Source organism: Penicillium coprophilum (genome assembly GCF_028826855.1).
Source record: "Penicillium coprophilum strain IBT 35676 chromosome Unknown utg000004l_segment0_segment0, whole genome shotgun sequence".
Taxonomy (NCBI): Eukaryota; Fungi; Ascomycota; class Eurotiomycetes; order Eurotiales; family Aspergillaceae; genus Penicillium; species Penicillium coprophilum.
Window position 1 is genome coordinate 2,582,551 of NW_026622723.1, and position 25,305 is coordinate 2,607,855.

General features: G+C 48.9%; 11 protein-coding genes across 11 annotated transcripts; 6 read left to right on the forward strand and 5 right to left on the reverse strand.

The window, feature by feature from the left end:
• Positions 1-2,175: 2,175 nt before the first annotated feature.
• Positions 2,176-4,068, forward strand: N7500_005405 (protoporphyrinogen/coproporphyrinogen oxidase; the record flags this gene model as incomplete). The annotated part of the gene is made up of 6 exons (XM_056676550.1): positions 2,176-2,286; positions 2,341-2,410; positions 2,521-2,601; positions 2,658-3,008; positions 3,065-3,637; positions 3,664-4,068. The coding sequence occupies exons 1-6, from the start codon at positions 2,204-2,206 to the stop codon at positions 4,066-4,068; spliced, it is 1,563 nt and encodes a 520-aa protein (XP_056531550.1). The 5' UTR covers positions 2,176-2,203.
• Positions 4,069-5,507: 1,439 nt separating this feature from the next.
• On the reverse strand, positions 5,508-6,295 carry N7500_005406 (uncharacterized protein; the record flags this gene model as incomplete). The annotated part of the gene is made up of 2 exons (XM_056676551.1): positions 5,508-5,704; positions 5,836-6,295. The coding sequence occupies 2 exons, from the start codon at positions 6,293-6,295 to the stop codon at positions 5,508-5,510; spliced, it is 657 nt and encodes a 218-aa protein (XP_056531551.1).
• Positions 6,296-6,898: 603 nt separating this feature from the next.
• On the forward strand, positions 6,899-9,421 carry N7500_005407 (PDPK1 family serine/threonine-protein kinase; the record flags this gene model as incomplete). The annotated part of the gene is made up of 2 exons (XM_056676552.1): positions 6,899-9,016; positions 9,071-9,421. The coding sequence occupies 2 exons, from the start codon at positions 6,899-6,901 to the stop codon at positions 9,419-9,421; spliced, it is 2,469 nt and encodes an 822-aa protein (XP_056531552.1).
• Positions 9,422-10,472: 1,051 nt separating this feature from the next.
• Positions 10,473-12,459, reverse strand: N7500_005408 (Zn(II)2Cys6 transcription factor; the record flags this gene model as incomplete). The annotated part of the gene is made up of 4 exons (XM_056676553.1): positions 10,473-10,834; positions 10,867-11,276; positions 11,329-11,857; positions 11,910-12,459. The coding sequence occupies 4 exons, from the start codon at positions 12,457-12,459 to the stop codon at positions 10,473-10,475; spliced, it is 1,851 nt and encodes a 616-aa protein (XP_056531553.1).
• Positions 12,460-12,846: 387 nt separating this feature from the next.
• N7500_005409 (uncharacterized protein) lies at positions 12,847-13,263 on the forward strand (the record flags this gene model as incomplete). The annotated part of the gene is made up of 4 exons (XM_056676554.1): positions 12,847-12,879; positions 12,934-12,951; positions 13,012-13,126; positions 13,181-13,263. 4 exons carry the CDS (start codon positions 12,847-12,849, stop codon positions 13,261-13,263), a joined length of 249 nt encoding a protein of 82 aa, XP_056531554.1.
• A 501-nt stretch (positions 13,264-13,764) lies between these two features.
• On the reverse strand, positions 13,765-14,434 carry N7500_005410 (uncharacterized protein; the record flags this gene model as incomplete). The annotated part of the gene is made up of 2 exons (XM_056676555.1): positions 13,765-14,251; positions 14,316-14,434. The coding sequence occupies 2 exons, from the start codon at positions 14,432-14,434 to the stop codon at positions 13,765-13,767; spliced, it is 606 nt and encodes a 201-aa protein (XP_056531555.1).
• Positions 14,435-16,356: 1,922 nt separating this feature from the next.
• midA (putative cell wall protein) lies at positions 16,357-17,163 on the forward strand (the record flags this gene model as incomplete). Its single annotated transcript, XM_056676556.1, has 1 exon — positions 16,357-17,163. One exon carries the CDS (start codon positions 16,357-16,359, stop codon positions 17,161-17,163), a length of 807 nt encoding a protein of 268 aa, XP_056531556.1.
• A 1,147-nt stretch (positions 17,164-18,310) lies between these two features.
• On the reverse strand, positions 18,311-19,330 carry N7500_005412 (uncharacterized protein; the record flags this gene model as incomplete). Its single annotated transcript, XM_056676557.1, has 2 exons — positions 18,311-19,109; positions 19,164-19,330. 2 exons carry the CDS (start codon positions 19,328-19,330, stop codon positions 18,311-18,313), a joined length of 966 nt encoding a protein of 321 aa, XP_056531557.1.
• Positions 19,331-20,798: 1,468 nt separating this feature from the next.
• N7500_005413 (uncharacterized protein) lies at positions 20,799-21,827 on the forward strand (the record flags this gene model as incomplete). The annotated part of the gene is made up of 2 exons (XM_056676558.1): positions 20,799-21,524; positions 21,579-21,827. 2 exons carry the CDS (start codon positions 20,799-20,801, stop codon positions 21,825-21,827), a joined length of 975 nt encoding a protein of 324 aa, XP_056531558.1.
• A 328-nt stretch (positions 21,828-22,155) lies between these two features.
• Positions 22,156-23,065, forward strand: N7500_005414 (uncharacterized protein; the record flags this gene model as incomplete). The annotated part of the gene is made up of 2 exons (XM_056676559.1): positions 22,156-22,762; positions 22,839-23,065. 2 exons carry the CDS (start codon positions 22,156-22,158, stop codon positions 23,063-23,065), a joined length of 834 nt encoding a protein of 277 aa, XP_056531559.1.
• Positions 23,066-23,311: 246 nt separating this feature from the next.
• Positions 23,312-24,609, reverse strand: pex19 (putative peroxisomal membrane protein receptor Pex19; the record flags this gene model as incomplete). Its single annotated transcript, XM_056676560.1, has 2 exons — positions 23,312-23,422; positions 23,485-24,609. The coding sequence occupies 2 exons, from the start codon at positions 24,607-24,609 to the stop codon at positions 23,312-23,314; spliced, it is 1,236 nt and encodes a 411-aa protein (XP_056531560.1).
• Between the last annotated feature and the right edge of the window lie 696 nt (positions 24,610-25,305).

Sequence of the window (25,305 nt, forward strand, 5' to 3'; positions counted from 1 at the left end):
GATTAGAAGGCAATGATCACTAAAATGCTCCGATTAACGAGTGCGCCCAAAAGAATCGCAATAAATAGAAAACGAGTGTAGATGAAGAAATGATGATGAAGGTTGAAGGGATGGAATGAGGTACGTACTTCGGGAGTAATTTTTTTTTTTTTTCGGCACCAAACACTCTGGGATTTGCAAGGGAAATTGAGAGAGGGAAACCAAGTGATAAAGAAAATGAGAGTCGAAAATAGACCAAGAACCAGATAACCAAAACAGCATAGGCACAGGGACAGAATAGATCCACTTGCCCGCAAACAGCAAGTCTTGAAGGTGTACGAATGCAATACATAATATACATAGTAATGAAAGTTTGTGAATTACCGTTACCGATTCGCAAAGGCCACCTGTACTCTCTATTCATCATCTCTTCCTTAGTTTATCCACCCTCGTTATGTAATACTTTTCATATGGATACTGGTTATACCAGAACCAATACCGTTGGTACTTTACTAGCTCTCTTAATTTCAAAGTCTGGCCAACTTTGGGAAATGACCCAAATGAGCATTTCCTCTCTGTTTTTCCCTATAAATATTCCCGATTACCTAACCTGGTGGATCCTCCCCGGGCCACTCCAGGATTGTCATCACTTGCTTATACTTAAATGTCAACCATATTCCAATTCTGACCTGATTCAATATCTCTAGGTTTGTCAAATACCATCAGAAACATCTCAGAATGCATCAAATCCAAATTTGAAGAAAACCGGAAAGGTGCAGATCCAAATTAAGGCATTACGCAAGCATCTGTTAGCCAAGACCCACCAGAGCCCGCGTTCAGTGACCTTGGTCCTCATTCGGTCCCTTACGGGTGGAGAATGCGGCGATCCGCCCTCCAAAGGTGTCTGACGCAATCAGGGGACTTCCCTCCCCACAAGTACTTTGTGCTTGGACCAGGGAGGAGACCCCTAAGCTTTTGGGATTCACGGAGTTGGTGTTTCAAGAGTAGAAGTTCTATGTTGATTCGAAGAAGTTTTTCCTTCGAGGAGCAGATCAATGGCAACATCCATATTGGTTGTGAAGAGATCCTCGTTGGATTACTTCCTTGGGAGCGACAATCAGTGGAACCAGCTACCTGTACTCCGTACTCCGTACACTGAGGGTTCGCCAAATCTCCTCTCCGTGAGGCCAGATGGGACGATCAACTCTGCGGATGTTGCTCCGGGAAGCTTCAGGGTATTTGCCTTTGAGATCATCTTATTATATTGACAACTTGGTGCATATGATACACAATACTCTATGCATGGAGTAACGTATAAGAAAATCGATGTAGATGAAACATAGATCACCATCTCTAACATATCAGTAGAAGATAGTCTAATTTGTTCCAGAATTTATTCAATGGAGGTCCATACAAACTACTCCGTATCCAAACAGTACCATGTACTAATTTAACCCTAACCAATAACCAACGTGCCAATGCCTACATCGGTGGCGTTTTTAGCCTGACCATATTGGATCGAGATTCAATGGTTGCCCCTATCTGTAAGTTGCCCCCTTTTTTTTTTTCCGCCTCTTTGGTTCTTCTAGAATAATGTCCCGAGATGGGACATGATAACGGGCATTCCAGGCGACCTGAATGTTATCTAATACACGCCAAGGGAATTCCAATATCAACTCACCCGCATGCAAAAGGTGAATGCAGATTTCAGGTACTTCAGGTCCCTGCTTTGGGTGCCCTGATAAGCTCAAAACCAATAACGGCTTTACGCTGAATGTGATATGTTTGATTTTACCTAGGATGACTACGGAGTACAGCGTGATGAGATTACCTTACGCGTTCTTTTACTCCGTGCTGCATCCTCCTCTTAAAAATGAACCCTGAAGCACTGCCTCCCCCTGAGTACTTGTAATTGTCATTGAGCACTGTCAATATGATAGGATGACCTAGTTTTAAGGGTTTATTAAAATAAAAAGAAATTAATTCCCAAAAAAAAAAAAAAAGGAAAAAGGATCATCTTAAAAAATTGAAAACAAATAAAGAGAAATGTCACGAATCAGTAAAGCTGAAACAGGCACGTCTGTCTCCACCGGATCCGTTAATGCGTCTAGATAGCTTGGCTTGTCACGTTGTCCTCCCACTTCCCCTTCTTCTTTGGTTCTTCCTTCTTTATTATCCCTCCATTCCCTCTTGATCTTCTGCAGATTCTTGCAGCTGTGCTTCTATGCTGAACGTCGCCCGTAAGACATTCAAACGAGTCCCAAGCTTTCAGGACCTCCTACAAGGCAGAATGACCCACCCCGACATGTAAGGTCTCGCCCACACCCCAACATTCGTCACGTCTTAACAATTGCTTCACAGTTCTGTTGACGTTCTCGTCATTGGTGCTGGCCCAACTGGCTTGGGTGCCGCCAAGCGTTTGAACCAGATTGTAAGTCTTTTTCTGAATGTTTACTATGTCGGAGAGGGGCACCAAAAAAAACCCCCCAAAAAAAGGGGGAGGGGTATCCGGGGATGAACAAAAACTAATGTATTATACAGAACGGCCCCTCATGGATGATTATCGACTCCAACGAGATCCCTGGTGGTTTGGCTTCCACTGATGTTACCCCCGAAGGTTTCGTAAGTTGCGACTCCATCTCAATTGTCAATGTCCACACCGTTAACTTGTATCACAGCTCTACGATGTTGGCGGTCACGTTATCTTCTCCCACTACAAATACTTCGATGACTGCATCAACGAGGCCCTCCCTAAGGAGGAGGATTGGTACACCCACGAGCGTATCTCCTACGTTCGCTGCCAGGAGCAATGGGTTCCCTACCCCTTCCAGAACAACATCTCCATGCTGCCCAAGGAGGAGCAGGTGAAGTGCATTGACGGCATGATTGATGCTGCTCTCGAGGCTCGTGTCTCCAACACCAAGCCTAAGGATTTCGATGAGTGGATTGTCCGCATGATGGGTGTTGGTATTGCCGACCTCTTCATGAGACCCTACAACTACAAGGTTTGGGCCGTTCCCACCACCAAGGTAGGTTTTACTTCTTTTTCTCAAGACTTCAAACAATACTAACCTATTATCATTAGATGCAATGCGCTTGGCTCGGTGAGCGTGTCGCTGCCCCCAACGTCAAGGCCGTGACCACCAACGTCATCCTTAACAAGACCGCCGGTAACTGGGGTCCTAACGCTACCTTCCGTTTCCCCGCTCGCGATGGTACTGGTGGTATCTGGATTGCTGTTGCCAACACTCTTCCCAAGGAGAACACCCGCTACGGCCCCAAGAACAAGGTCGAGAAGGTCAACGCCTACAACAAGACCGTCACCCTCGCCGATGGCACCACCATTGGTTACGGAAAGCTGGTCTCCACCATGGCCGTTGACTACCTCGCCGAGGCTATGAACGACACCGAGCTCATGCCCCTCACCAAGCAGCTCTTCTACTCCTCCACCCACGTCATCGGTGTTGGCATCCGTGGTGCCCGTCCCGACCGCATCGGTGACAAGTGCTGGCTGTACTTCCCCGAGAATGACTGCCCATTCTACCGTGCCACCATTTTCTCCAACTACTCCCCCACAACCAGCCCGAGGCCTCCAAGAAGCTGCCCACCATTCAGCTCGCTGACGGCTCCAAGCCCAAGAACACCGAGGCTCAGGACGGTCCCTACTGGTCCGTCATGTTGGAGGTTTCCGAGTCTTCTATGAAGCCTGTCAACCACGAGACCCTCCTTGCCGATTCTATCAAGGGTCTCGTCAACACCGAGATGCTCCAGCCCGGTGATGAGATTGTCTCTACCTACCACCGCCGCTTCGACCACGGTTACCCCACCCCCACCCTCGAGCGTGAGGGTGCCCTCACCCAGATTCTTCCCAAGCTTCAGGAGAAGGGTATCTGGTCCCGTGGCCGCTTCGGCAGCTGGCGCTACGAGGTCGGTAACCAGGATCACTCCTTCATGCTCGGTGTTGAGGCTGTTGACAACATTGTCAACGGTGCTGTTGAGTTGACCCTCAACTACCCCGACTTCGTCAACGGTCGCCAGAACACCGAGCGCCGCTTGGTCGATGGTGCCCAAGCTTTCGCCAAGAAGTAGATAATTCCCCCTTTTCCTTTTTATTTTGTCCCACCATTCTTGTCTGAAGTGAAGGGTTCTATTTTTTTTTATTCTCCATTTTTTTCGATGCGATTGAAACGAGCTCATACCGTCATGGAGAAAAATTATACACGAGAGAGCATTTGAAGCGGCATCTGGAAGACGATCAATTGGCGTTCCATTTTGTTACTTAACACCATCTAACCCTCTTCACCTCATCATCTACCTATTCCCTTGTTCTTCTATTAGCCGACGGGACTTGCTTTTGATACACTTTATTAGACTGCCTTGACATGTGCCATTGCTCATTTCTAATCCATTCAATTGACCGATGAATCTTTCACCTTTTCAAGTAAAATGCACTGGTCACTTCGCAAAGTGATCATCGTGATTTCCACGTGACCCGTGCCACACCATGCCTTCAGGCTCGCAGTTCTAAAAGTCCAGTCAAGCCATTTGAGGGACAAGCAAATCGCACCCTAATGGACAGATCCTTTCGTGGCAATTCCCATTCAACCTCTACACCCCCACCATGCCGTCGCTTCCCAGTCACACTCGCCACAATGCAGATCTCCAACCGACCATCACTAATCCATACACACCGCAAAAGCCTTTACCAGCCATGTCCATCCATGAACCCAAAACCCAAAATCCCCTGAATCGCAGAGCCCTGGGTTCAAGAGTAGTTTACTCCATACTCCGTACCAAACACTGGTTAAATGCTATCAACCACACGGAAATTTCCCGACACATAGGTAATTCTACGCGGTGGCGTAGTGGATCCCCCAGAGCATGCGGGCCAACCGTGAACCAGTCGTAATCGAGGATCGAACATGTACAATGTAAACGGCATGTCCTGCAGATAACAAAAAGCAAAGAACCCGAGTCAGCAAAGTAAGCAATGCAGAGTGACGTAGGCAGAAGTTCAGCGATGGTGAGATGTGTCAACGGTTATAAGGGCACTGCCGAGGCCGCGTCAGATCTGGAGGCAGCCAAGTTTGTGGTTCATCTCCACTGAACTATTGATAGATTTGGGTTGCCGATATCGTTGTTTCAGATGGGTTTTGTTTACTGACATTCTAGATTGCTTCTTTTGCATTTTAACGTGAGACATTGCAGACTAGACCAAGGCTTGGAGGGGTTATTTTTGACATTTCTTGTAGGCCTAGAACTACTTCTGCAGTCAGGCTGCTTCGATATCTCATATTGGGGATTAAATATTGCATACTTCATCTGTTCCCTGAATGATCACGGGGTCTTGGGGCGAGAGACATCATACCATAAATATACAGAATTAGAATCGAATAGGTCAACACAGAGCCACAGGTATCAATAGAAAACGGGCTGGGACGGAGCTCATGGTGGACTTGTAGGGGCCAACCCACTAGAACGAAGCCACCAACATCAAAACCTTTATCCATGATTTCTTGATAGAGCTCTTAAACGACGATTTTGGTGTGAAAGTCACAATCTTCGCCAATGTTATTGGCCACACTAGCAGGCGAATCTACCCTCTCGGCCAAGACTTCCTCGTAAGACACCGTGGACGCTAAGGTTAGGTCTCGGAGTGGGACGCTTGCGGTGGCCGGACTTGACGACACACCACACGACAAGAATGAAACCTGTGGCGTGGAAGCTGGCGAGTCAATAGACATGGATGTATATATAGCGTCAGTGTGGCTTGGCTGGTGGTTTTCTCGATGATCTCGATCTGCCCGGGGATGGGACAGTTAGGTGGGGTTGTTTCTTCAGGAGTTTTTGACATACCTGATTCTTCAGGAGGGGCCTTATCGCTATGGAGTTCAAGGTCCTGCGGTGAGAGAGCAAATTTCACCTTCAGTCGCGGTGGGTCAACAGACCGATCTGCTTGCGAATGTACTCCAGTGGAAATTGTCACTTGTAACGAGGTCTGTTGGTTTGTGGTTGGGGATTTGAGGCAGGACTTTGTCAGGGAAGTGTGTGGAATTGCATCTCTCGAAGCATAGTTTCTATTCCTTGGAGTAGGCTCAAAACACGAGGATCCTTCTTGACTCAGGCCTGTGGTATCAATGTCCACATCGGATTCCGAAGAGACACAGGAGCTGGGGGATGAGTCCATCTCATCGCAACTCTCTAAGTGCAGCTGCTCAAATTTGACAGTGAGGGTATGACGGATATAGATCCGCTGGATGTGAGATTCAACCTCATTTTCGTCTAGAGCAATGATAGTTGGGGGCCGTCTGATCATGTCTGGGGTGAAATTTACCAGTTGCACAGAGCAGATGCCGTATATGGAAACATCGTGTCTTAGAGAGGGAACCACGTTCACAATTTCAGAAACCTCGACCGGGGTATGCTGAGAATGGATCTTGCATTGCCGGACAATCCTGGATTTCTATAGGAAATCTGTGTAAATAAATTGTTTATATGCCAATGCTGTGTGCTGTCAACTGTCAACTCGAAACTGGACGAATCAAACCCCATAGTCATCTCACTCCAAGGGATTAGAATAACATATATATATTTTTATATATTTGTATATTTCTCTTTTCCAAACCTCCCTCTCTCTGAATCTTCGAAGCCTTGGAAATAAATATTAATAGTCAAAGTCAGGCTCAGCCCCTCGACACTAGACCGAATTTCTACGGAGCCTCCTGTTGATCCTTCTCCCCCTCTCCAACGTCGACTCTCACTCTCACACCTCTCTCTTTCCCCCCAACTCTTCCTCGGATCATGTGTCAGCTGCGTTTCCGATCATAGCCTTGTCTTTCGTTGACCTTTGTACCTGACTTTCCCCTGAACACTACCCCGGCATATCTCCGGTCGCCGCAAAACCTCCAAAATCTCCGCCATGAACGGGGATCTCAGCCTGTCCCAGGCTCTTGGTGGGCTTCGGATAGCCAATCCAGACGATTCGCCTCCTCCAACCGAGAATGCGACCGCTGGGTCAACAGGCTCCAGTCCGCTCGGATTGCCGGACGGTTCGGTATCAACACAACACAATCCCGCACATGACGAACGCCCCTCTACTTTCCCTCCTGCACCAACCGAAGTCCCTGTAACAGACGATCGCCACACTTCATACCCTCAGAGTTCCCCCGAAATACCACCGCTGCCATCAGGACCATACCAGCCGTACTCGGCACCGCCCCTCTCATCACCTCCGAATCCCAACCGGCCCCTTTCCTCAGTATACGTGAATGGCTCGGCAACATCGGTCCTGCCCCGTGATAATACATATCGCATTCGAACCGATTCCGGTGCTTCATCCACATCCGTGTCTCAAGCGCGGTTAGACGCAAGAGGAGGATCATCGGCATTACATGCCGGTGTTTTGGCGCGCGACAACTCCCATAGTGACCGATCCTACCGGACCGCGCAGATCCCGGGGAACGGCCCGGCGGTGATGCGACAGTCGTCTCGAGCACAAGCAAGAACTGGCGGCGCGTCTCAGATGCCGCGAACGTCCTATATGGCAGAAAATGGCCCCCTGGCGAGTAGTGAAGAATGGCAAGAGCGTGGCGCCGCAGTCTCTGTGAGACAGGAGGTAGATGCCAATGGCCAAACTGTTTCCCGCTATATCAAGAAGGGCGTTCGAGATTTCTCGTTTGGGAATACTCTCGGCGAAGGCTCCTACAGTACGGTCGTCTTTGCAACGGACCGACAAACTTTGAAGGAATACGCGATTAAGATCCTTGACAAACGACACATTATCAAGGAGAGGAAAGTTAAATACGTGAACATTGAGAAGGATACACTCAACCGCCTTACTGACCACCCGGGTATTGTGCGGCTATATTACACCTTCCAGGATGAGCAATCACTCTATTTCGTGCTTGACTTATGCAAAGGAGGAGAATTGCTCGGTGTCCTCAAACGGATGACCACGTTTGACGAAGAGTGTACAAGATTCTACGGCGCTCAGATTCTTGACACGATAGACTATATGCACAAGCGCGGTGTCATCCACCGAGACTTGAAGCCGGAAAATGTGCTACTTGACAGCGGGATGTATGTCAAGATCACTGATTTTGGAACGGCAAAGATTCTCAAGACCCCACGAATTGATCCTAGCTCAAATGGCATTCTTCCTCTTGACTCGGCCGACCTTACACAGGAAGAGCGGGCTAGCTCTTTCGTCGGCACTGCAGAGTATGTCAGCCCCGAGCTGTTGACAGACAAAAATGCATGCAAAGCTAGCGACCTTTGGGCTTTCGGCTGCATTATATACCAGCTCTTGGCCGGTCGTCCACCGTTCAAGGCTGGAAACGAGTACCAAACCTTCCAGAAAATTGTGGCACTCGACTACGAGTTCCCAATTGGATTTCCTGCCGTGGCGCGTGATCTTGTCGAACGTCTTCTCGTTCTAGAGCCTGCTCGGCGTCTACAGATCGAACATATCAAAAATCATGAATTCTTTGAAGGCATCACATGGGGTCCAGATCTATGGAAGCAGAAGGCACCCCGCTTGAAGGCCTATGTACCCCCTGCACGCGATCCTATCAAGCTCAATGACAGTAAAAACGGGGAGAGTCTGCCTCCAGTCATCTCCACTGCTCCATCAAACGCACCAAGTGCCAGTTCCCGCCACCTTCCACGGGTGGTAACCGAGCTACCCCCGCCGAGTCAGCTCGATATCGAATGGTCACCGGTATTAAGCAAATCCAACGAGCGGATCCTGAAATTGGGTAATTTGGTTGTCCTGTCTTCTGCTGCCTCACACAGCCCGACGTCCAAAAACAGCAGTGGTGAGATTGAGGCACCTAGGAAGTTCTCTCGTTTCTTCTCAGGAAGTACCACAAAGAAACGACAGCGCTTGGTGATGGTCACATCATCTGCACGGGTCATTCTAGCCGCATCGGGTGGCGATGATAAGAAGATCAAGCTTGAGATCTCCCTGCTTGCTCCAGGGACAAGTTACAGAAGTACGACCGATTCCAAAGGAGTTTCATCCTGGATTGTGGACACGGTATGTAGTTCATCCGTTCTCGGTCAAAAGGACGTATCTGACAAAAACCTACAGAGAGATAAACATTACGTCTTCGAGGATCCCAAGCCATCATCAAGCAACATCGGCGCCACAGCGGTCCAGGTACAAGAATGGCTGGACGCATTGGACAGGTCCCGGGAGATGGCATCCCAGCAACAAAGCGCAGGCTACTCCGACGATGCATTCCGCGACCTTTCCTCTGGTTTCCCTAGCCCCGCCAATACACTAGACCGCACCTCCGACATGCAGAAAGACGACAGAGGCCCACCATCGTCGGGTCGGAATCATCTGGTGAAACAGCAGACCGGCGACACTGAGTCAACGAAAGGAAGGAAACGATTCAGCAAGCGTCATTCGAAGAATGGCCTCGCTGCAGTGTTCTAGTGGCATGGTAGAAGACCTGTTTATCTTGCAGTCTGTCTATTCACCCATGCTAGGTTGTCTCTCATCGTCGTCGGTATCAAACCGACTTTCCTATACTACCTGCCGCCTTGCCTCGCACCTTGCCATCTCATCATTCGACTCCAGAACACAGCCTCCATCTCCCCGGCTCTCTTTCTTACTTTTCCTCTCATGCACAGGCATTCGCACAAAGATGGGGTGTTATCCCAGCATATCGGTTGTCCTACCTTTTGCATATTCCAATGACAAGCGTGTTTTTCTGTTTGTTTATGTTTTTGGTGAAACATGTTTCTTGCATTTAGATTTGGAAGGGAGCCTGCGCATACTTTGTTCTTTCATTTCCTGATAGCCTATTTCAGAATACCGCTTTTCCTTGTCGTTTGCTATGTCGTCCGCTGTTATATATCCCTGATTTGGCCTGAAGCATCACAACATCGAGAATTTTTTCCGTGCTCTTTTCATTTTTGTTCCCTATTCCTGGTGGGATCTCGGATTTTTTTGGGACTGCCTTGTGTTGATTATCCTTGAGAAATATGAAATCAAGGCTGTTTATACTGTGTCCCCATTTCCTTCACAATGTTTCCCTTATATCACCCGGTGTTTTTAGTATCAATTTGGACAAAAGAGTACCCTCCTTGGATATCATTACCTTTCTCGTTGTATTCATTGTCTACGTCGACTTCCCTGCTTCCTTACAGTGGCATCTTGGTTTGACCTCATCTTCATTGTGATTTTTTCTAATTACTTCATCCCTTGGCTCTCCTCTCAGTACACAATTCCCTGTTTCTTTGCTTTGGCTCTTCTTCTTCCTCTGATTTAGCTCGAGAATTGATATACCCGATTTTTTTTACTCGCAAATCATTATTCTACCGTCTCCCTACCATCGTTACATATGTTGGATTTCATAATGAATTACCGCGTATCCAAAGCGAGGTGTTCTCAAAATGTACTAATTGACAGGTATATATATATATTGGTAGGTACATGTGAACATTACTCATGAAGGTGAGATTCAATCTCCATTATTTCCAAATTAAATGAACAACCAGTCGAGGCGTGAATGATCCAGCTCCTCAATCCAGTCAAATTCAATATCGTGATCATTATCATCATCCTGCTCAACAGAAACGTTCTGGTCACGGCGCTTGAGGTCCTGTTTCTGCCACATGAGACGCAGGACCCACGCAGCATTGCGGACATTAACACTCGTCAGAGCCTCATAGAGCGAGCGGAGCTTTTCAAGGATAAGAGCTCGCTGCGAAGGACGACACTCCGCGCCAGCGATGAAAGTGGGCCAGATGAGGCATTTGAAGTGGGAGTCTGAGGGCGGGATGAGGCAGATTTGCGTGATGAGGTTTGTGGCGATGAGTCTGTGGTCCAGCGGGAGGCCGACGTCTGTCCAGGGGGTGAAAAGCCTTTTCTGGTACGTGAGAGGACGCGGCTTGTGTAGAGGTAGACGGCGTCTTGATAGGAGGTTGCGAGTGCGAGACGGTAGTTGAGATTTGGCAGGAAGAAGACACTTTGCATTTCTTGGCTCCAGGCTATTGGGTCGAAGTTGCGGATTCCTTGGAGGAGGCTTGCAAATGCGTCGAGGGTGAGAGGCTGGCCGGGTTGGATTGGGTTTGGCAGCGCTGTTGGTTGGGGGGTAACGACAGTGACTTCGGGGTCTGGGTACCAGAGGGCGTGGACGAAGAAGATTACTTCTAGGAGATAGGCGGGACATCCGACCCAAGAGTTTTCTTCGAGGCGTTTGAGGATCGCTGGGTCCATGGATGAGGAATAGAAGGGCTTTGAGAGCGCGCCTGGGCGAGCTAGCGTTGATCCCATGATTTCCATTCTATTATGGTCAGCAAGAGCTTTTTCACTATACGTAGATACCCGAATCTCACATTAAGCACCCGTCAAGGGCAAAAGCGTCCAGGTCATCAAGAATTCCTTGTCCCGGGCCATTTTCAGGTCGGTCTTTGAGAAGCTTCTTCGCGCCCTCAATATGATAACTCCAGGCACCGCTGCCAGATTCGAAGATGTCTAGGAAAGCAAGCAAGACAATAGCAGCTATAGTTCTGCCGTCTCTTTGCATTGATGGGTTATTGAGATCCATGGACAATTGGCGAAGGGCGCGCTGCTTGTACTCCAAGAAATGATGATATGCCCGTGAAGTTGGTTTTCGAGAACTTGCTGGCGCAACGATATCTTCAATATCCTCTACTGATAAGTCCGAGTCGGCCATGGATAGGTTGACGGATGACCATGGTAGGACAGATGAGTCCGATTCCGATACAAGGGAGTAATGAAGAGCTCCAAGAGCAGTGATGCTGTTAGCAAGAACAGGAGAATGATTGACCAGCGCAGTAAGATCCCGGAAGGGATTTTTGTGTTGGGAGTAAAGCGCGAAGTCATTGACCATATATTGATTGTCTTACGAGTGATTGTCAGCAGAGTTACGAATAATACATTGCGGTAGTCTCACAGTGATGTACATAGTACCTTGAGAAATGACTGAGATCTTTGAGCAGTGGATCTACCAGTCCCCATGGTGTTGGAGTATAGTCGGCAGGAGGAGTGTTCCGAGGAAGATGAATAACCGCGGTGTCCTGTTCCTCGGTCGAATTGACCCTTAAGTGCGCTATCTCTCCTCCAAATGTTGGTGCTTCCATCTCAAAAGCCCATGCATCGGTCTCCGGACTAGCTTGGCTCCCAGAGCTGTGCGATTCCGCATCGGTTGGGGATTCGGCGATAGGGAAAAAGCCAAATCCGCTGCTTGTCGCAGGCGAATCATATGTGCTGGGCATCCCAGTAGCTGACCGGCACTTTGGCTTGCTAGACGGTATCGTTGTTTCAACGTCATCAAAGCTGCGGCCCATCATCTTTCCTCGACTAGCCACACCACCCTTGACCCAAACAAGCGGCTTTTGGTACCCTAGACATTCTTTCCCCGCATCTCGACACTTCCGACAGGTGGGTTGACCATTGTCGCAGATGATGCGACGTCGTCGACAGGTATAGCAACCTTTGGTCATTATCTGGGTGTTGTGAGAGAAACGTTGTTGCTTAACTGGACAGTGAAGAACCGAGTCACTTGTGAATTTTGTTTGGCGCCACTCGCCATCCTTGGCTATGGTCAGGATTCAAGGACGGGATATTGACAAAGCCACACGACCATTTCTAGTCGTCTAAGAAGTGACTTTGTCGAGAACTGTCAGTTGTAAAACAAATAAATCCGTCATGCTCCACGAGCTCGGGATGATTCAGAAAGCTTCTCTCGCGGGGCCCGCGGGGAGGATGACTAAGAAATCTTCTGGCGATCGAGACCCCAAGACTGGGCTTCCATCTCCATCTTCGACTTGCTCAATCGATATCAACTTATTCTTGAAATCTCTCATGGTCGAATATTATAATATTGCAAGATGGTTCTGAATCTCTTGCTCCGAAGTATGGAGGTAAGTGCTTTTGCTATCGCCACTCTGATATTCACTAACATTGTCCCATATTAGATATGGCTCACCGTTCGAGTACGTTGCTCCGACCCTAGCATGCTTGTGCTTGAGTTTGCATTCTAATAATCCACACAGCTCCTTCGAAGTCCGATCTTCCATCGTATGGTGGGCCGAGTTCACCAGAAAGTTCAACATATCAGGTACGGGGTGCCTCCGGAGGAGCAGGGAGGCACCAAACTCGAGGGACAAGGTATGCTTTGTACCGAAATTCGGGGAAGTACTGTGTCTGACACGTTTTTGTTAGATTTCGAGTACAAAAAATTCCTTAGCCATTTCAAGGAAGAGCTGAAGGACCAGATGAAGGGAAACCCGCGGAATAAATTTTGACACACTGGCGCTTGTTTGATAAGGAAACTGATGATACCCACATTGAATATGACACATAGCACATGCTATCTTTTTGCTTTTTGCAAATCTGGACTCTTGCTTCCTGTCATCGTTCTGGCGCTTCAGTCGATACCGGGTATACAGTGGGATACATTTTCACACTCCCTAGGATGTATCCGTTGTTTCATCCGGAGAGTGAACTTGATTTGAATCAACGACTTGCCACTTCTACTATTCCCAGCTCTATATATATACAGTTTGGCTGGGATTCAATAACTGGGGCATATATATTGAGTTTCGGGATTGCTCTCGAGGGTGGCCAGAGGATTGTTACATTGGATCTAACTTGGCTCCAGGCGCAATCAAGGCCCGTCAAATTGCCATCATTGTGTATTACTGCTAATCTCACGCTACACAACAAATGATTATTTGCTTGGTGCGATACACGACCAGGAAGAGTACAATTGTCTTTAATTATCACTTCGAGTCACTCTTGCTAGTCTAGCCTGACTCTTGAATGTCAAGGCAAGCCGATTCTGGGGAAGCCGAACCCTTTCTCAGTCTCTGCAACTTCCGGGGAGACACAGTCAATCGCGTCCACATCACTCGGAGCCGAATCATCTCAAGCGAACTCTCCTTCACTCTGGCCTGAACCCTTCCAAAGACAAGTTCTCTGGCGGGCCTCCAGAAGGCCTTTTGTACTTCCCGGGGGTTGGTTGGCATGAACATAACCTCAACCACTTCTAGCTTTTCGTCACTCGGGGTCTGACTCTGAACGCGCTCCCATTTCTTTTCGGTATTGGTGAATGCAATGAATGTGTGTCTGCCGACACCCTGGGAGTCTAGCCATTCTAGCTGGTAGTCGTTGCCGAAGAATTTCACAGAAAGGATCTTTCCCATGATCTTCACATATTCTTTGTTGTCGTAATTGTAGGAGGTATTGGCCTTGGCATTAGCATTGATGTTCCTCATCATTGTATCAGATGGGCTAGTTCACGTTAGTGATCTTCACGGGCTTGTGTAGAGTGCACATCCATTGGAATGGTACTTACTGGACGACAATATGTGTGATGTTTGCGAAATCGTAATTCTTGAGTCGACCTTCGCCTTGCATGTCAAGGTTGGGAAGCGAGGGTGTGATGATCTCGGGATGATAGCGTGTCTCAACCATGTTTAGTGAGGCTTGAGGTGATGGGATTTGGTTGTTGAGGGGTTGATCGAATGAAGTGTGTAGATTAGAATGGGATTGGTATTTCGAACTTGGATATGCTGAATGCGGGACGCTGGACGCTGAATGATGAGTGTGTGGTAGGTGTGCTTCATGAAGCTGGGTATTATGAGAAATGTATGCAAGGCTGATGTCAAATTGAAATGTCAAACAGGAAGAGATGACATTTATGCCAGAGCCACTGCGCAAAAGAGAAGGAAGAAGGAACAGAGATCTCCATCCCATGCGAGAGTGGCTTCGAGAAGAGAGACTCTATTCTTGGAACAATAAAGAGATCCTTAATAAAACAATCAACCTCCAGTATTGAGTGCTTCATTCCATGGCTATGGGCGATTTGCCCTTTGTCGCCTTTTGCAAGGAGTCAATGCTTCCATGTGCTATTGACCACAAAGGAAGATTCGACGGTGAAACGTCTATTCAACCTATTCATGCAACCCATAGATATCGACGGTTCTTCCATTGTGTTACTCCCTTCGATCTTCCAAATTAGGAACAAACAGCTTCTTTCCCGATTTGGCGAAGGACCTTCTTCACATACCTCAGGTAATGTTTGATCGGCCCCAGATAAGCGTTTCGGCAGTGGCCTTTGTCTCACAAAGGTAATGTTGGACATCCCAAATAATCTCGAGATCTTCAAGTAACCTTGTCAAAGGCTGCCCAGATGGACCATGATTTTGCTTACTCATTACATAGTTATGAATATTATTTTGCATCATTTGCATTAAAGCAACAACGATGTGAAGATGGCGGATGCGACGGATACAGGCAAGTGGCTATGCAGGTGACGCAGCCACGGTTTCATGTGGAAGTCCGGAAAAGACTGAAATCGTAGGCATCGGGCTTCCGTTGAATAGTTGTGAAGAGTAATGCGTCACTTAGACTGAACTTGTTATGCTCCATATGTTGTACCTTCTCATATCTACTCCATACATTCTACAACATTCATGCAAACCGGAGCGACGGGTCTATTAACGCCCATGGGGCATCGGGATACACAGCCACTCATTTTGACTATGATAGTTTCCCGGAGTGTGCTGTTCTCCCAGTCAAATGCCCTCTACAATGTACATTTCCGCGGTCTTCCCGAGTCCGGTCGACAGGTAAGATCCCATAATGTTCCAGAACAGGCGGGAACCCCGAAACCTACCCGTGGACGGTTGCCCCATGAACCAATGAAGATTAGGGGGCAAAAGCACTCCAATATTTAGAACTCCGGCTGTGTCGGCTTTGTTCAAAGTGGAAAGGGGCCACGTACGTGAGTATGGGATAGCATCCGTGTAATATGGGAAGATGTCAACCATTCATTACGGAGTACAGAGTCCGGAGTAGACTTGTGACAACGGATTGTAAGCATTGATGTAAGATGTCATACGGCTTACGCCAATGCCAATAAAATGGCAGATCAGAGGCTGATCATGGGAGTGCTAAATATGGAGCGGGAAGCGAGGGGTTGAGCCCACATGTTCAGAGATTTTTGCTCATACCCTTTTCGATCTGTACATATGTAGTCTGTAGTAGGTCATGAACTCATTTGGTCTCCCCAAACCCCTTCCATTTGATTGAATGTAAAGACCGGTCCGAAATATCGAAAATAAAACTTCCCAATCAGTCACAACGTCCAGGCGACCCATTTTTAACGTGTTTTCTATTGAACGTTCAGCCAATCAGAGTGAGCGATGCCTCAGCGCTTGTGTTTAGTCTGAGACCAGTACCTAATTAGGATTAGCGTCACCCAAAGTTCGGGACAAACACTGCCCAAAGGTTCACTTTCTCGCTTTGACTCCTTTTTCATTTTCCTGCTTATTTCTCTTGATTCTTGACTTTTGGTCAAATTCTTTCGTTACTTTGTACACACATTCGTTATCATGCGTCTCTCCAGCCTCTCGTTCTTCATCCAGGCTCTGTTGTTGACTGCGGTCGCAGCCCAGAGTGCTGGTGCCTCCAACCCCGTGCAGGATATCACCACTCAAACCACCTCATCCTCCACTTCCTCGGTGCCTGAAACCACAACTTCATCATCATCATCTTCCACATCCTCCAAGGAGACTTCTGAAGAACCAACCCCTACAGTCGACCCTACGACCAGCTCGACCTCTTCCACCTCTTCCGAGCGTACTACCGATCCCACCACCGCCGATTCTAGCACCTCAGCAGAGCCCTCTGCCACTCCGGAGCCTACTGTCGCTTCAACCACTTCTAAAAAGACTGACCCCGCCTCCAAGACAAGTGTTGAGGGCGATAGCACCACTTCATCCAAGACCACCGCCACCCAAACCCCGGTCGTAAAGACCATCACCTCCTACGCGACCAGCGATGGATCCACCATCGCCAACGTGATGACCACCACCTCCACTCCCGCCAGCGCCCCCTCTCTTAATGGTGACAAGGGGTCCAGCTCTAGTGGTGTGTCTTCTTCGGACAAGAAGATCATCATCGGTGTCGTGGTGGGTGTCGGTGGTGCCATCCTCATCGGTGCCGTAGGCCTAGTCTTCTGGAGAATTCACAAGAAGCGCAATGAGCGATTCGGTGATGAGGACGATCTGATGGGTGGCACCGCTGTGGGCTCCGGTCCTCGCGAGAAGGCCCCCAGCCCGGCCGGCAACACCCCCTTCAAGAACACACTAGACCAGTATCACAACCCTGGTCCTGTCAACGCGGCATCTAACTTCTAAGTGTACTGCGTTGGCTCGACACTTGTCGAAGTGTAAATCTTGTACGATCTTCATGCTTTTCTCAGGCGCTATGGACAGGATATGCGAGTTCATGGTTGCGTTTGTTTATTCGGTTGCAAAATTTGCTTTTTTTTTTCCGGGCGTTTTTCACCCCCTGTCTCTTCCTTCATAGGTTGAACATCTGCGCATTCATTTGAGCGTTTTTCTGTCTGCAACCACCACATTCCTTTTTTTCCCGCAATCGCGATTCTTCGATCCCTGCGCGACTGACAAAAATACGGCACGACTTTTCTGTTCTGCCTGTCATCTCTTTTTGATTCCCCGTATCTAGGCGCCGGGTGTTGTCCTACGGCGAACTTCATTATGCCTTGGCCAATATTCTATTCTTGTACCTTTTGCAGCATCAGACGTCACAGATTGTATAGTGTTGATAGACACGTGCTGCAAAAGGCCCTTTCTATCTTGATCTGTTCCGATCTGTATGTATGTAATTCAAGGCAAATAAATTCATTCAGTGAACCAATCCACAATACCACAGTATCGTACCAAACTATTGTACATCGATGTAGATTAAGATCGACATCCGATCTCGATCCGAAATATGTATCCACGTGGATCGATCCACGTGACGATCCCAGCCCTTGAATTTCACCTACATAAGTAGTTGTCACTCGATGAACGACAGACATTATCCCTGTGGTCGCCCTTGCGCCTCCAACTAGGTATAAGTAGCTCCCGTACGTATACCAGGGAGTGCAGAGCATTGGGTTGTCTTATGGTTGACGGGATCTGGCAGATCAGACATTTGTCTAACTACGACTGAGTTGTTGAACGGGAGTTATATTTGCGAGAGGACCAGATCGTTCTTAAGCTTAATACATAGGAGCCGTGCTAAGTTAGGTAGTTGAGACGTGTACTGTACGATATGGTGATATTGGTTCAGAAGCCCAGAAGAGTATACAGGTCAGACTATACAGGTCAGATGTACCTGAGGAAAAACACCTAGATGTGATTATCAACACGGAAAAAGCAGATAGGAGTGACAAAAGACAATAACAGGACAGGAAGAAAACAAATTATTGACTAGAAGTGAATCCCGCCATATATATACGACGCCACAATTGGTATCAGAACATACAGCATAGGCTTATGATTTGCCGGCTGAGCGCCAATCACGAACACTTGAGTAAGTACCAACACCCCCCGCAGTATCACGAGTGGCTGTACCGGTAGAAACACTTTGAGAGTCGAAATCAAAGCAGTCCGTCTGTCCATCCTCGGTGCAGAATGCATAAAGGACCTTGGATCCCATATCACAAAAGGCAGCCTCTCCAGTATGGGCAAAGTCAGGTCCCATGGATGTATCAGATTCACACAGTCTCTTAGCCGAGTGAGATTTGGAGTCACTGATAACCAGTTCAGACGCCGCCCACGCTGGCCGGCTTAAGGCTTGACGAGCCCTCATAGGCCCATCGCGCTTCCGCTTTACAATGTAATTGATGGTGTTGGGATCATCCTCCTCGCGCAGTCCAAAATTGATATCATTGCACATTCTCTGGGGATTTGTATCATGTTCGTCCTGCTCGTCCTTTGAGAAGGCAGGCCAGCGGACCTGGAATCCAGTCTTGGGCTGATCACCATTTTTGTCAATCCAGAAGCACTTGGGCTGGTAGTCTTCGTTGCTGTTGGGATACATGTGGCTCTCGAACCACGAACCACCACATGCTTCGCCGTAGTCGCCCGACACAGCATACTTGTTGCCACCGCGGTCGTCGCTCCACGTGGTGGTTACCCAGGCCACGCAGATAGCGTCGTCATTGGCCGAGAACAGGGAGTATACACCCTGGTTCTCGTGGTTGATTTTGACTTCGCCCAGGTTTCCGTTTCCTACGGTACCGGGGTCGGCTTTCATACCGACAAAATCCCCGACCTCATTCCACACTCGCCTAGTTCTGATTGTTAGCCTTTGGCTCCTCAGTTGGTGCGATTGCTTGACTTACACATCAGGGATGTCACCACCGGCATTTGTTGGCCCGTTCGGGCCATCAAGAGCAACGGCAACCTTGATGGTTGAACCAGAGGTCTCACCCTCACCGAAATTGTCCATTCCAAATGAGACAATGGTAAGGATACCAGAGATGACACCGATGGCATCGACGACGGACATCTTTGCGGATTGAGGTAGGTAGTTTGCACTTGAGGGCTGTTCTGGAGATGGATGAGAGTTCGATCTTGTGAGGTTGGCTGACTTTATATAGACTGCCAGACGGTAATGATCAGGCTTCTGCTCTTTGCTCTTTCTCCTCATCCTTCTCCTCGTTAGAAGCTCACTATGCCTAGCCGTGAGCACTATAGGGCTGTCTCCATCTATTCCATCGTCGGATCGACATCACTTCTACCAAAATCGTATCGTCTGGCTCCTTTTGCCACTTCGCCCCTGATGCTAATGCAACATTATGCTTTCTATCACAAACAAATTGATAGCCCAGGCCCTGAATTGTATTAGGAGATGCAGGTTTAGATTAAAGCCCCCACGAAGGATTCAAAACATCCGTCTTGTTCCGGAAAGTAAGTTGTTCATGACGATATCTTACATGCGAGAGTAAGATCGTGGGTCACGGCGAGAACTCCCTTCTACATACATTCGTCCCAGAGGTGCTAGTTTAGTTTGCTTTGTGAGAATTGAATTTATTTGGGACGGCAGTTGAGGGCAACTTATGTACTTGTCGGTATAAGTTGATTTACTCAACATAGCCAGGTAGTATATATATATAGTAAGAGATATCGAAGTCACCAAAGAAGGTCAGGTTGTCGGAGCAGAAGTTCGGTTATCCCGACACCCGACACCCGACACCCCACAAGGCGAGTAGTTGCGCGAGGATCACTGCCAATTGGAGGAATTGAATGCCTAGTTTTCTAGCCCTACCGATTACTAAAGGGCTTGGAGCAACAAGGAGAACAAGTGAGAACATCCTGTCTGGTGTGAGCGAATACTACATACGTCACATGAAGGTGTACCTGAATCAGCCACTACCTCCATGGTGCATGGATCCACAAGGTACTCCGTATTTGCTGCCTGTCTCTAGGCTGTTCCATCTAGGTCATACGACCTCTGCAACGTTTCCAACATTGTTGAAAACCTGAAGAGAGCGCCAAGGGATTGTCGTATAAGCAGCCAAGAGATCCGCTGTAACCACACCGTGAGAGGGCCACTTAGATTCACCGCCCCCAAAGCAGCCAAGCAAGTGGACTAGAGGTTGGAGACGCCAGCCCCCAACCAAGCATGCAAATATATTATGGGTTGGAGACTCATACAGGAACTGCCTCCAATCAAACAAGCAACGGCCTCGGTACCCCACGGCGGCCCCGTTCAGCCGACACGAACTATTCCTCCAAGTCGCCCCCTGAAGGATGGCCCCAGGTTAGCCGAGCATGCAAACTATCACAAATGATGTCATTGAGGTGCCCAACAAACATTGGACTTATGCTAGCTTATAAGGGCATAAGTTGACACAAAGAAACCGAACTATGAAGCCCCCGGCGGGTCGTTGGATATAGAAATTTCTCCAATATCAGACTGGTTTCCCCCACATCACAAAATTACATCCAGTCTACTTTTGCACAATCCAAGAACAATGATCCAGCTCAAATCATCCACGCTCGCCCTTGGGCTCTCTCTCCTCGTCTCTTCCACGCTCGCAAAGGATGGCGATCTCTCCTCCAGCCTCGTAGGCTGCAAAGAGGTCTCATGTCCCTTGCAAGGTGCCGATGACCGCTGCACAGTGGGAGACAATACCTTCCTTGGTATCGGACTATCCCGCATCCCCGACGTTCCGTCGTCTCTTGAGGGTTTCTCCCTCGTGAAAGGCGTCAACGTGTCAGCTGGTATGGCCGGCAAGGATAATGACAAGGCCACACGCCCTTTCAAGTCGATCTACTACCTCGGGACACCCTCAGACGTAGAGACTAAGGATTTGTCCGGCTGTGTTGTTGTCTTCCACGGAGCCCCGTCTAAGAAGTTTGACGGGCCGAAGCTGGAAGGCAAAAACAATGGGACGGATACCCGTGCTGCGAGCGGGACCTGTTCTGATGTCATTGACAAGACATGCATCGAAAAACTTACAGAGAGGGCAACGAAATTAGCCGAAGACGCTAGTGGAAATGTCTGTACGACGCTTGAGCGGGAACTGAAGAAGGTCTCTCTCGATGAGTGCGATGGGTTCGCGGGTGCAGGTAGCAAGCTTGGAAATTTCACTGTTGAATCGCTCGAGGATCTTAATACGGTTAAGAATTCCTCGAACTGCTGGCCTATCAAGCCCAAATCGGATCAACTGATGGAGATTGCGAGTGTCACTGCTTTGGTAAGTGGTGTTCTATTCATGTCTGACATATGCAATCGTTAATATATACTGTAGAAGAACTACACCGCACAGGCTCTCATTGACGAGGCCTATAAGATTACCCCGGTCCTCACTGTTTTCACTGGGAAGGGTAACAGTGGTCTTGTCGACAAGACTGCGTCTCAGCTGACATGTCTGAAAGTCGTCACTGAAGAGGATCCCGAGGATGATGAGGATGGTAGTAAGAATTCGGCGGTGGCCATTAAGGGAAGCGGATTTGCGGCTGGCATTGCGGTACTAGCTGGAGTTTTGGCATTGTTGTAGATGATTGGATGGACTTAAGATAGCCCAATCGGAAAGCGTTTCTTAAGTGTTGCTAACTGGACGGAAGATCAGCATTCGAAATAAAATCCGATACCAATGCAAGGGGTAGAACACGCTAATTTAGCGCGACTCTCGACGTGTCTGCCACTTTACATCTCTTAGACCTCGATATGATAAACCACCATATTCACTCTCAGATCAGTATTTACCTAAGGTCTTCCTAGAGAACCCACCAAACCAAACAATCCACCAAAATCCACCCGACGCAACCGACTCCCGCATCCGACGGATCCAGACCCAACTCCATCCCATAACCCACACCTACACAATGTTCGCAATCCAATGCCCCCAAACACCGTTCCGCCAAACCCACACCCCAATCCGCTCCTCCCCTCTAAGCAAACATCCCACAACCCCACCCATATGGACAATGTCCCCGACACGAAACCCCCAAAGCGCGTCGCAAAGCACAACCCCAAACCTCTTCACCAACCCACCCCCAATCTTCAATATCCAGACTGAACCAATCACCCGCCACACACAAAACGACCACTCCCCAGTTCCAATGAACTTTAACGCGTCTGCCTCCGCCTCTACAACACCCACAGCGAACCAATTCTCCAACCCTTTCTTCACAGCCCAGCCACAAACGTCGCCCGGCTCTCCAACGCGCCAGAAGCCGAAATACGAAGCGCGCTATGCGTCTATCGCTAATCCGCTCAAGGATACGGCGAGTCTGGCACGCTCGAAAACGCGTAAGATGTTCCTTAATCGCGTGCGACATGAGCGTGACGATGGACGGTTTGAGGCGCGCGGTGAGCAGATGATGCGGATGGAACATCTTGCTGATCGGAGACGGTGGGAGGAGAGTATGGCGCGGGATGGGGAGGGGGTTGTTGTAGGGTTTGAGGGGGATGAGGATGATATGCTTCCTGGTATGTTTGTTGGTTTCTTTGAGTTTGATTGGATATATGAGGTGGAAGATTGGACACTGCTGATGGGGTTTGGTAGATGATATCGATGCGCTTGATGAATTCATATCGCAAGAGGAAGCTATGGAGATGGCGCTGAGAGAGACGCAGAGTGCGGTTCCTGGGAGGGTAGGGGATTTGCGGTCGAATGGGAATGGGCCTGGTGTGCTGTTTAGTGATGACGAGTACGATGATATCTTTATGGGGTTGTCGGAGCCTCGACGCTATCAGTCGCAGTCGCAGTCTCAGGATATGGATATGTCGTGAGTGGGCTAGGTCTATGGGTTAAGTGTTGATTCTATTTTGCGGCATTGCATTGGACGGCGTTTCTTTTATTTCAGTTGGGTTGGGCGAGGGAATCCGGATATATACATAAAGTAAATAGGGGTATATGGACATGAGTTGCGCATATGTACAACACAGGACGGGACGATGTATGAACAAGGGAAACAAGCAAGCCTTGAAATCAAGGCAATATTTTTCGAGCTTCAATCATACATTTTCAAGATCATATCACTGCTGCGGGCAATCAGGCACTCCGCCAGCTCCACCCATGGCACCTCCCAGGTCCTCCATGAGGGGATTCGACACGAGTTCTTCAGGCGGGCTTCCAGCGGCTTGCATCTGGGACATAGTCAGTAAATGAAACACATCAAGATCTCGATCAAAATGTAAATGTAACTCACTTCCTGCATCCTTTCCCACACATACTCCCGACACTTGGGATCATCATCCGAGAATCCCTTCTCCTCGAATTTGACCACAATCTGCTTCACAACCCGCGCCTGCGTCTCAAACCGCTCCATATCCTCAGCGGAAACCTTCCCAGTACCCTTATTCTTCTCAAGCCACGGCCCAAACTTGATATCCAACTCCTTCATCGGCTCATACAGCATCTCCTTGTTAGAAAGCTGCTCCATCATGCCCATGAACATCTTTGACAGATCTCCCTCATCACCAGCCCCCGCTGCCCCCGCCTCAACAGCCTTCAGCAACTGCGCCAGCATATCATCGGAGATATCATCTTCATTACTAGCCGCGGCAGTAGCTTTATCACCACTTTCTTTCATCCGACCCATGGTGCGCTTAATAGCGTCGTTAAACGAGTCAGGTTGCCCCGCGCCTGTGGCTGGAGCTGGCGCACTAGATGATCCCTGAGTGTCAGGCGCAGGGATACCAGCCGCGGCAGCGACTGCAGCAAGACTGTCTGCCGAAGGACCACCCGAGCCGCCCTCCTCGGCCATGACGTCTGCGAGAAGCTGTTTGAGGAAATCGCCGGGTGGGATCCCGCTCTCTTCGAGCTGTTTTGCGAATACATCGGCGCCGTGGTCGAGTGTTGCTTGAAAGTTGGGGTCTGAGCTGGTTGCGCCGCTGGGTCCCATCATGTTCGCCATGTCTTGTTCGAGTTGCTTGAGGAAGGCATCTTCGTCGAAGTCTGGGGGTGTGATTCCCGTTGAAGGGTTTGGGTTGGTGGATGGTGCGGGTGGGTTTACGGGGGCGGGTTTGGGTTTGTTGAAGTCGTCGAGGACGTCTGGAGGTGTGAGTATCTGTGTATTATTCGTGGCGGGGCGAAGTGAGGGGGAAGGAAGGAGGTTGGGGGGGGAGAGGTTGGGTATTTTTTTACCATCTAATTCATCAAAATCGGAGTCTTCATCGTCATCTCCGGCTGTTTTCTGGGGTTGTGCCGGTGCTGGTGCTGGTGGTGGTGCTGACGCGGCTGGGGCGGTGTTTTGCGGCTGGGATTCTTGTGTTGACGCGGTCAGGGTGGGAGCCTCATTGGGGCGATCCTCAGTCGGCAAGGGGGTGGCCATTGTACAATTCGAATAAACTAGGATGATTCTCAATTGAAGATACGGCCCGGTCGGAGTGAAGGTTAATTTTTTTGGGAGGTTGAAAGTCTGGAGATGAGGTTGACATGTGACGGGAGTTTGGCGGGGGAAATGCCGATCGCCGAGGGTTTTACATTTTGCCTAGGTAGAGGTATGTAGAGACTATAGTATGTGCTAGGACTCTATGGCCGGACGCTTTTATCAGTTGGGATGCAAGATATGTATACTCTCTCAAGTCACACTCCAGTTCTCTTTCATTTGCCGGTCTTGAGATCGAGATCGAGTTTCCAGACCCCTGATGCAGTCCGAGCCATCCATGGATACTATTAATAAAACATATCAGATCTCCAAATGGTGCATACCCATGAGATCATAAGTCCAGACCAAATGCGTTTGGAATTCTTGGCACAACCCCCATGAGAGTCACATCCTGCAATGCATTCTAAGTCCGGGGAAGGGAACGTCATGCGATCCTTTATTGGTCTCCGAGGAGAAGCGCGTGATTCGCTTCCAAGTACCCCAATAGGTCAGGTCATGTGGCAGGCGGAGGACTCCGACTGGGACGATCCGGTATCGGATATACGGCTGTGCAGGGTTCTCCGCGGCCAACGTCTTGCACAGTACTCCGTATTGTTCTTGGTACTTGCACCCTGTACACTCTGTGTGTGCAGAGTGTGC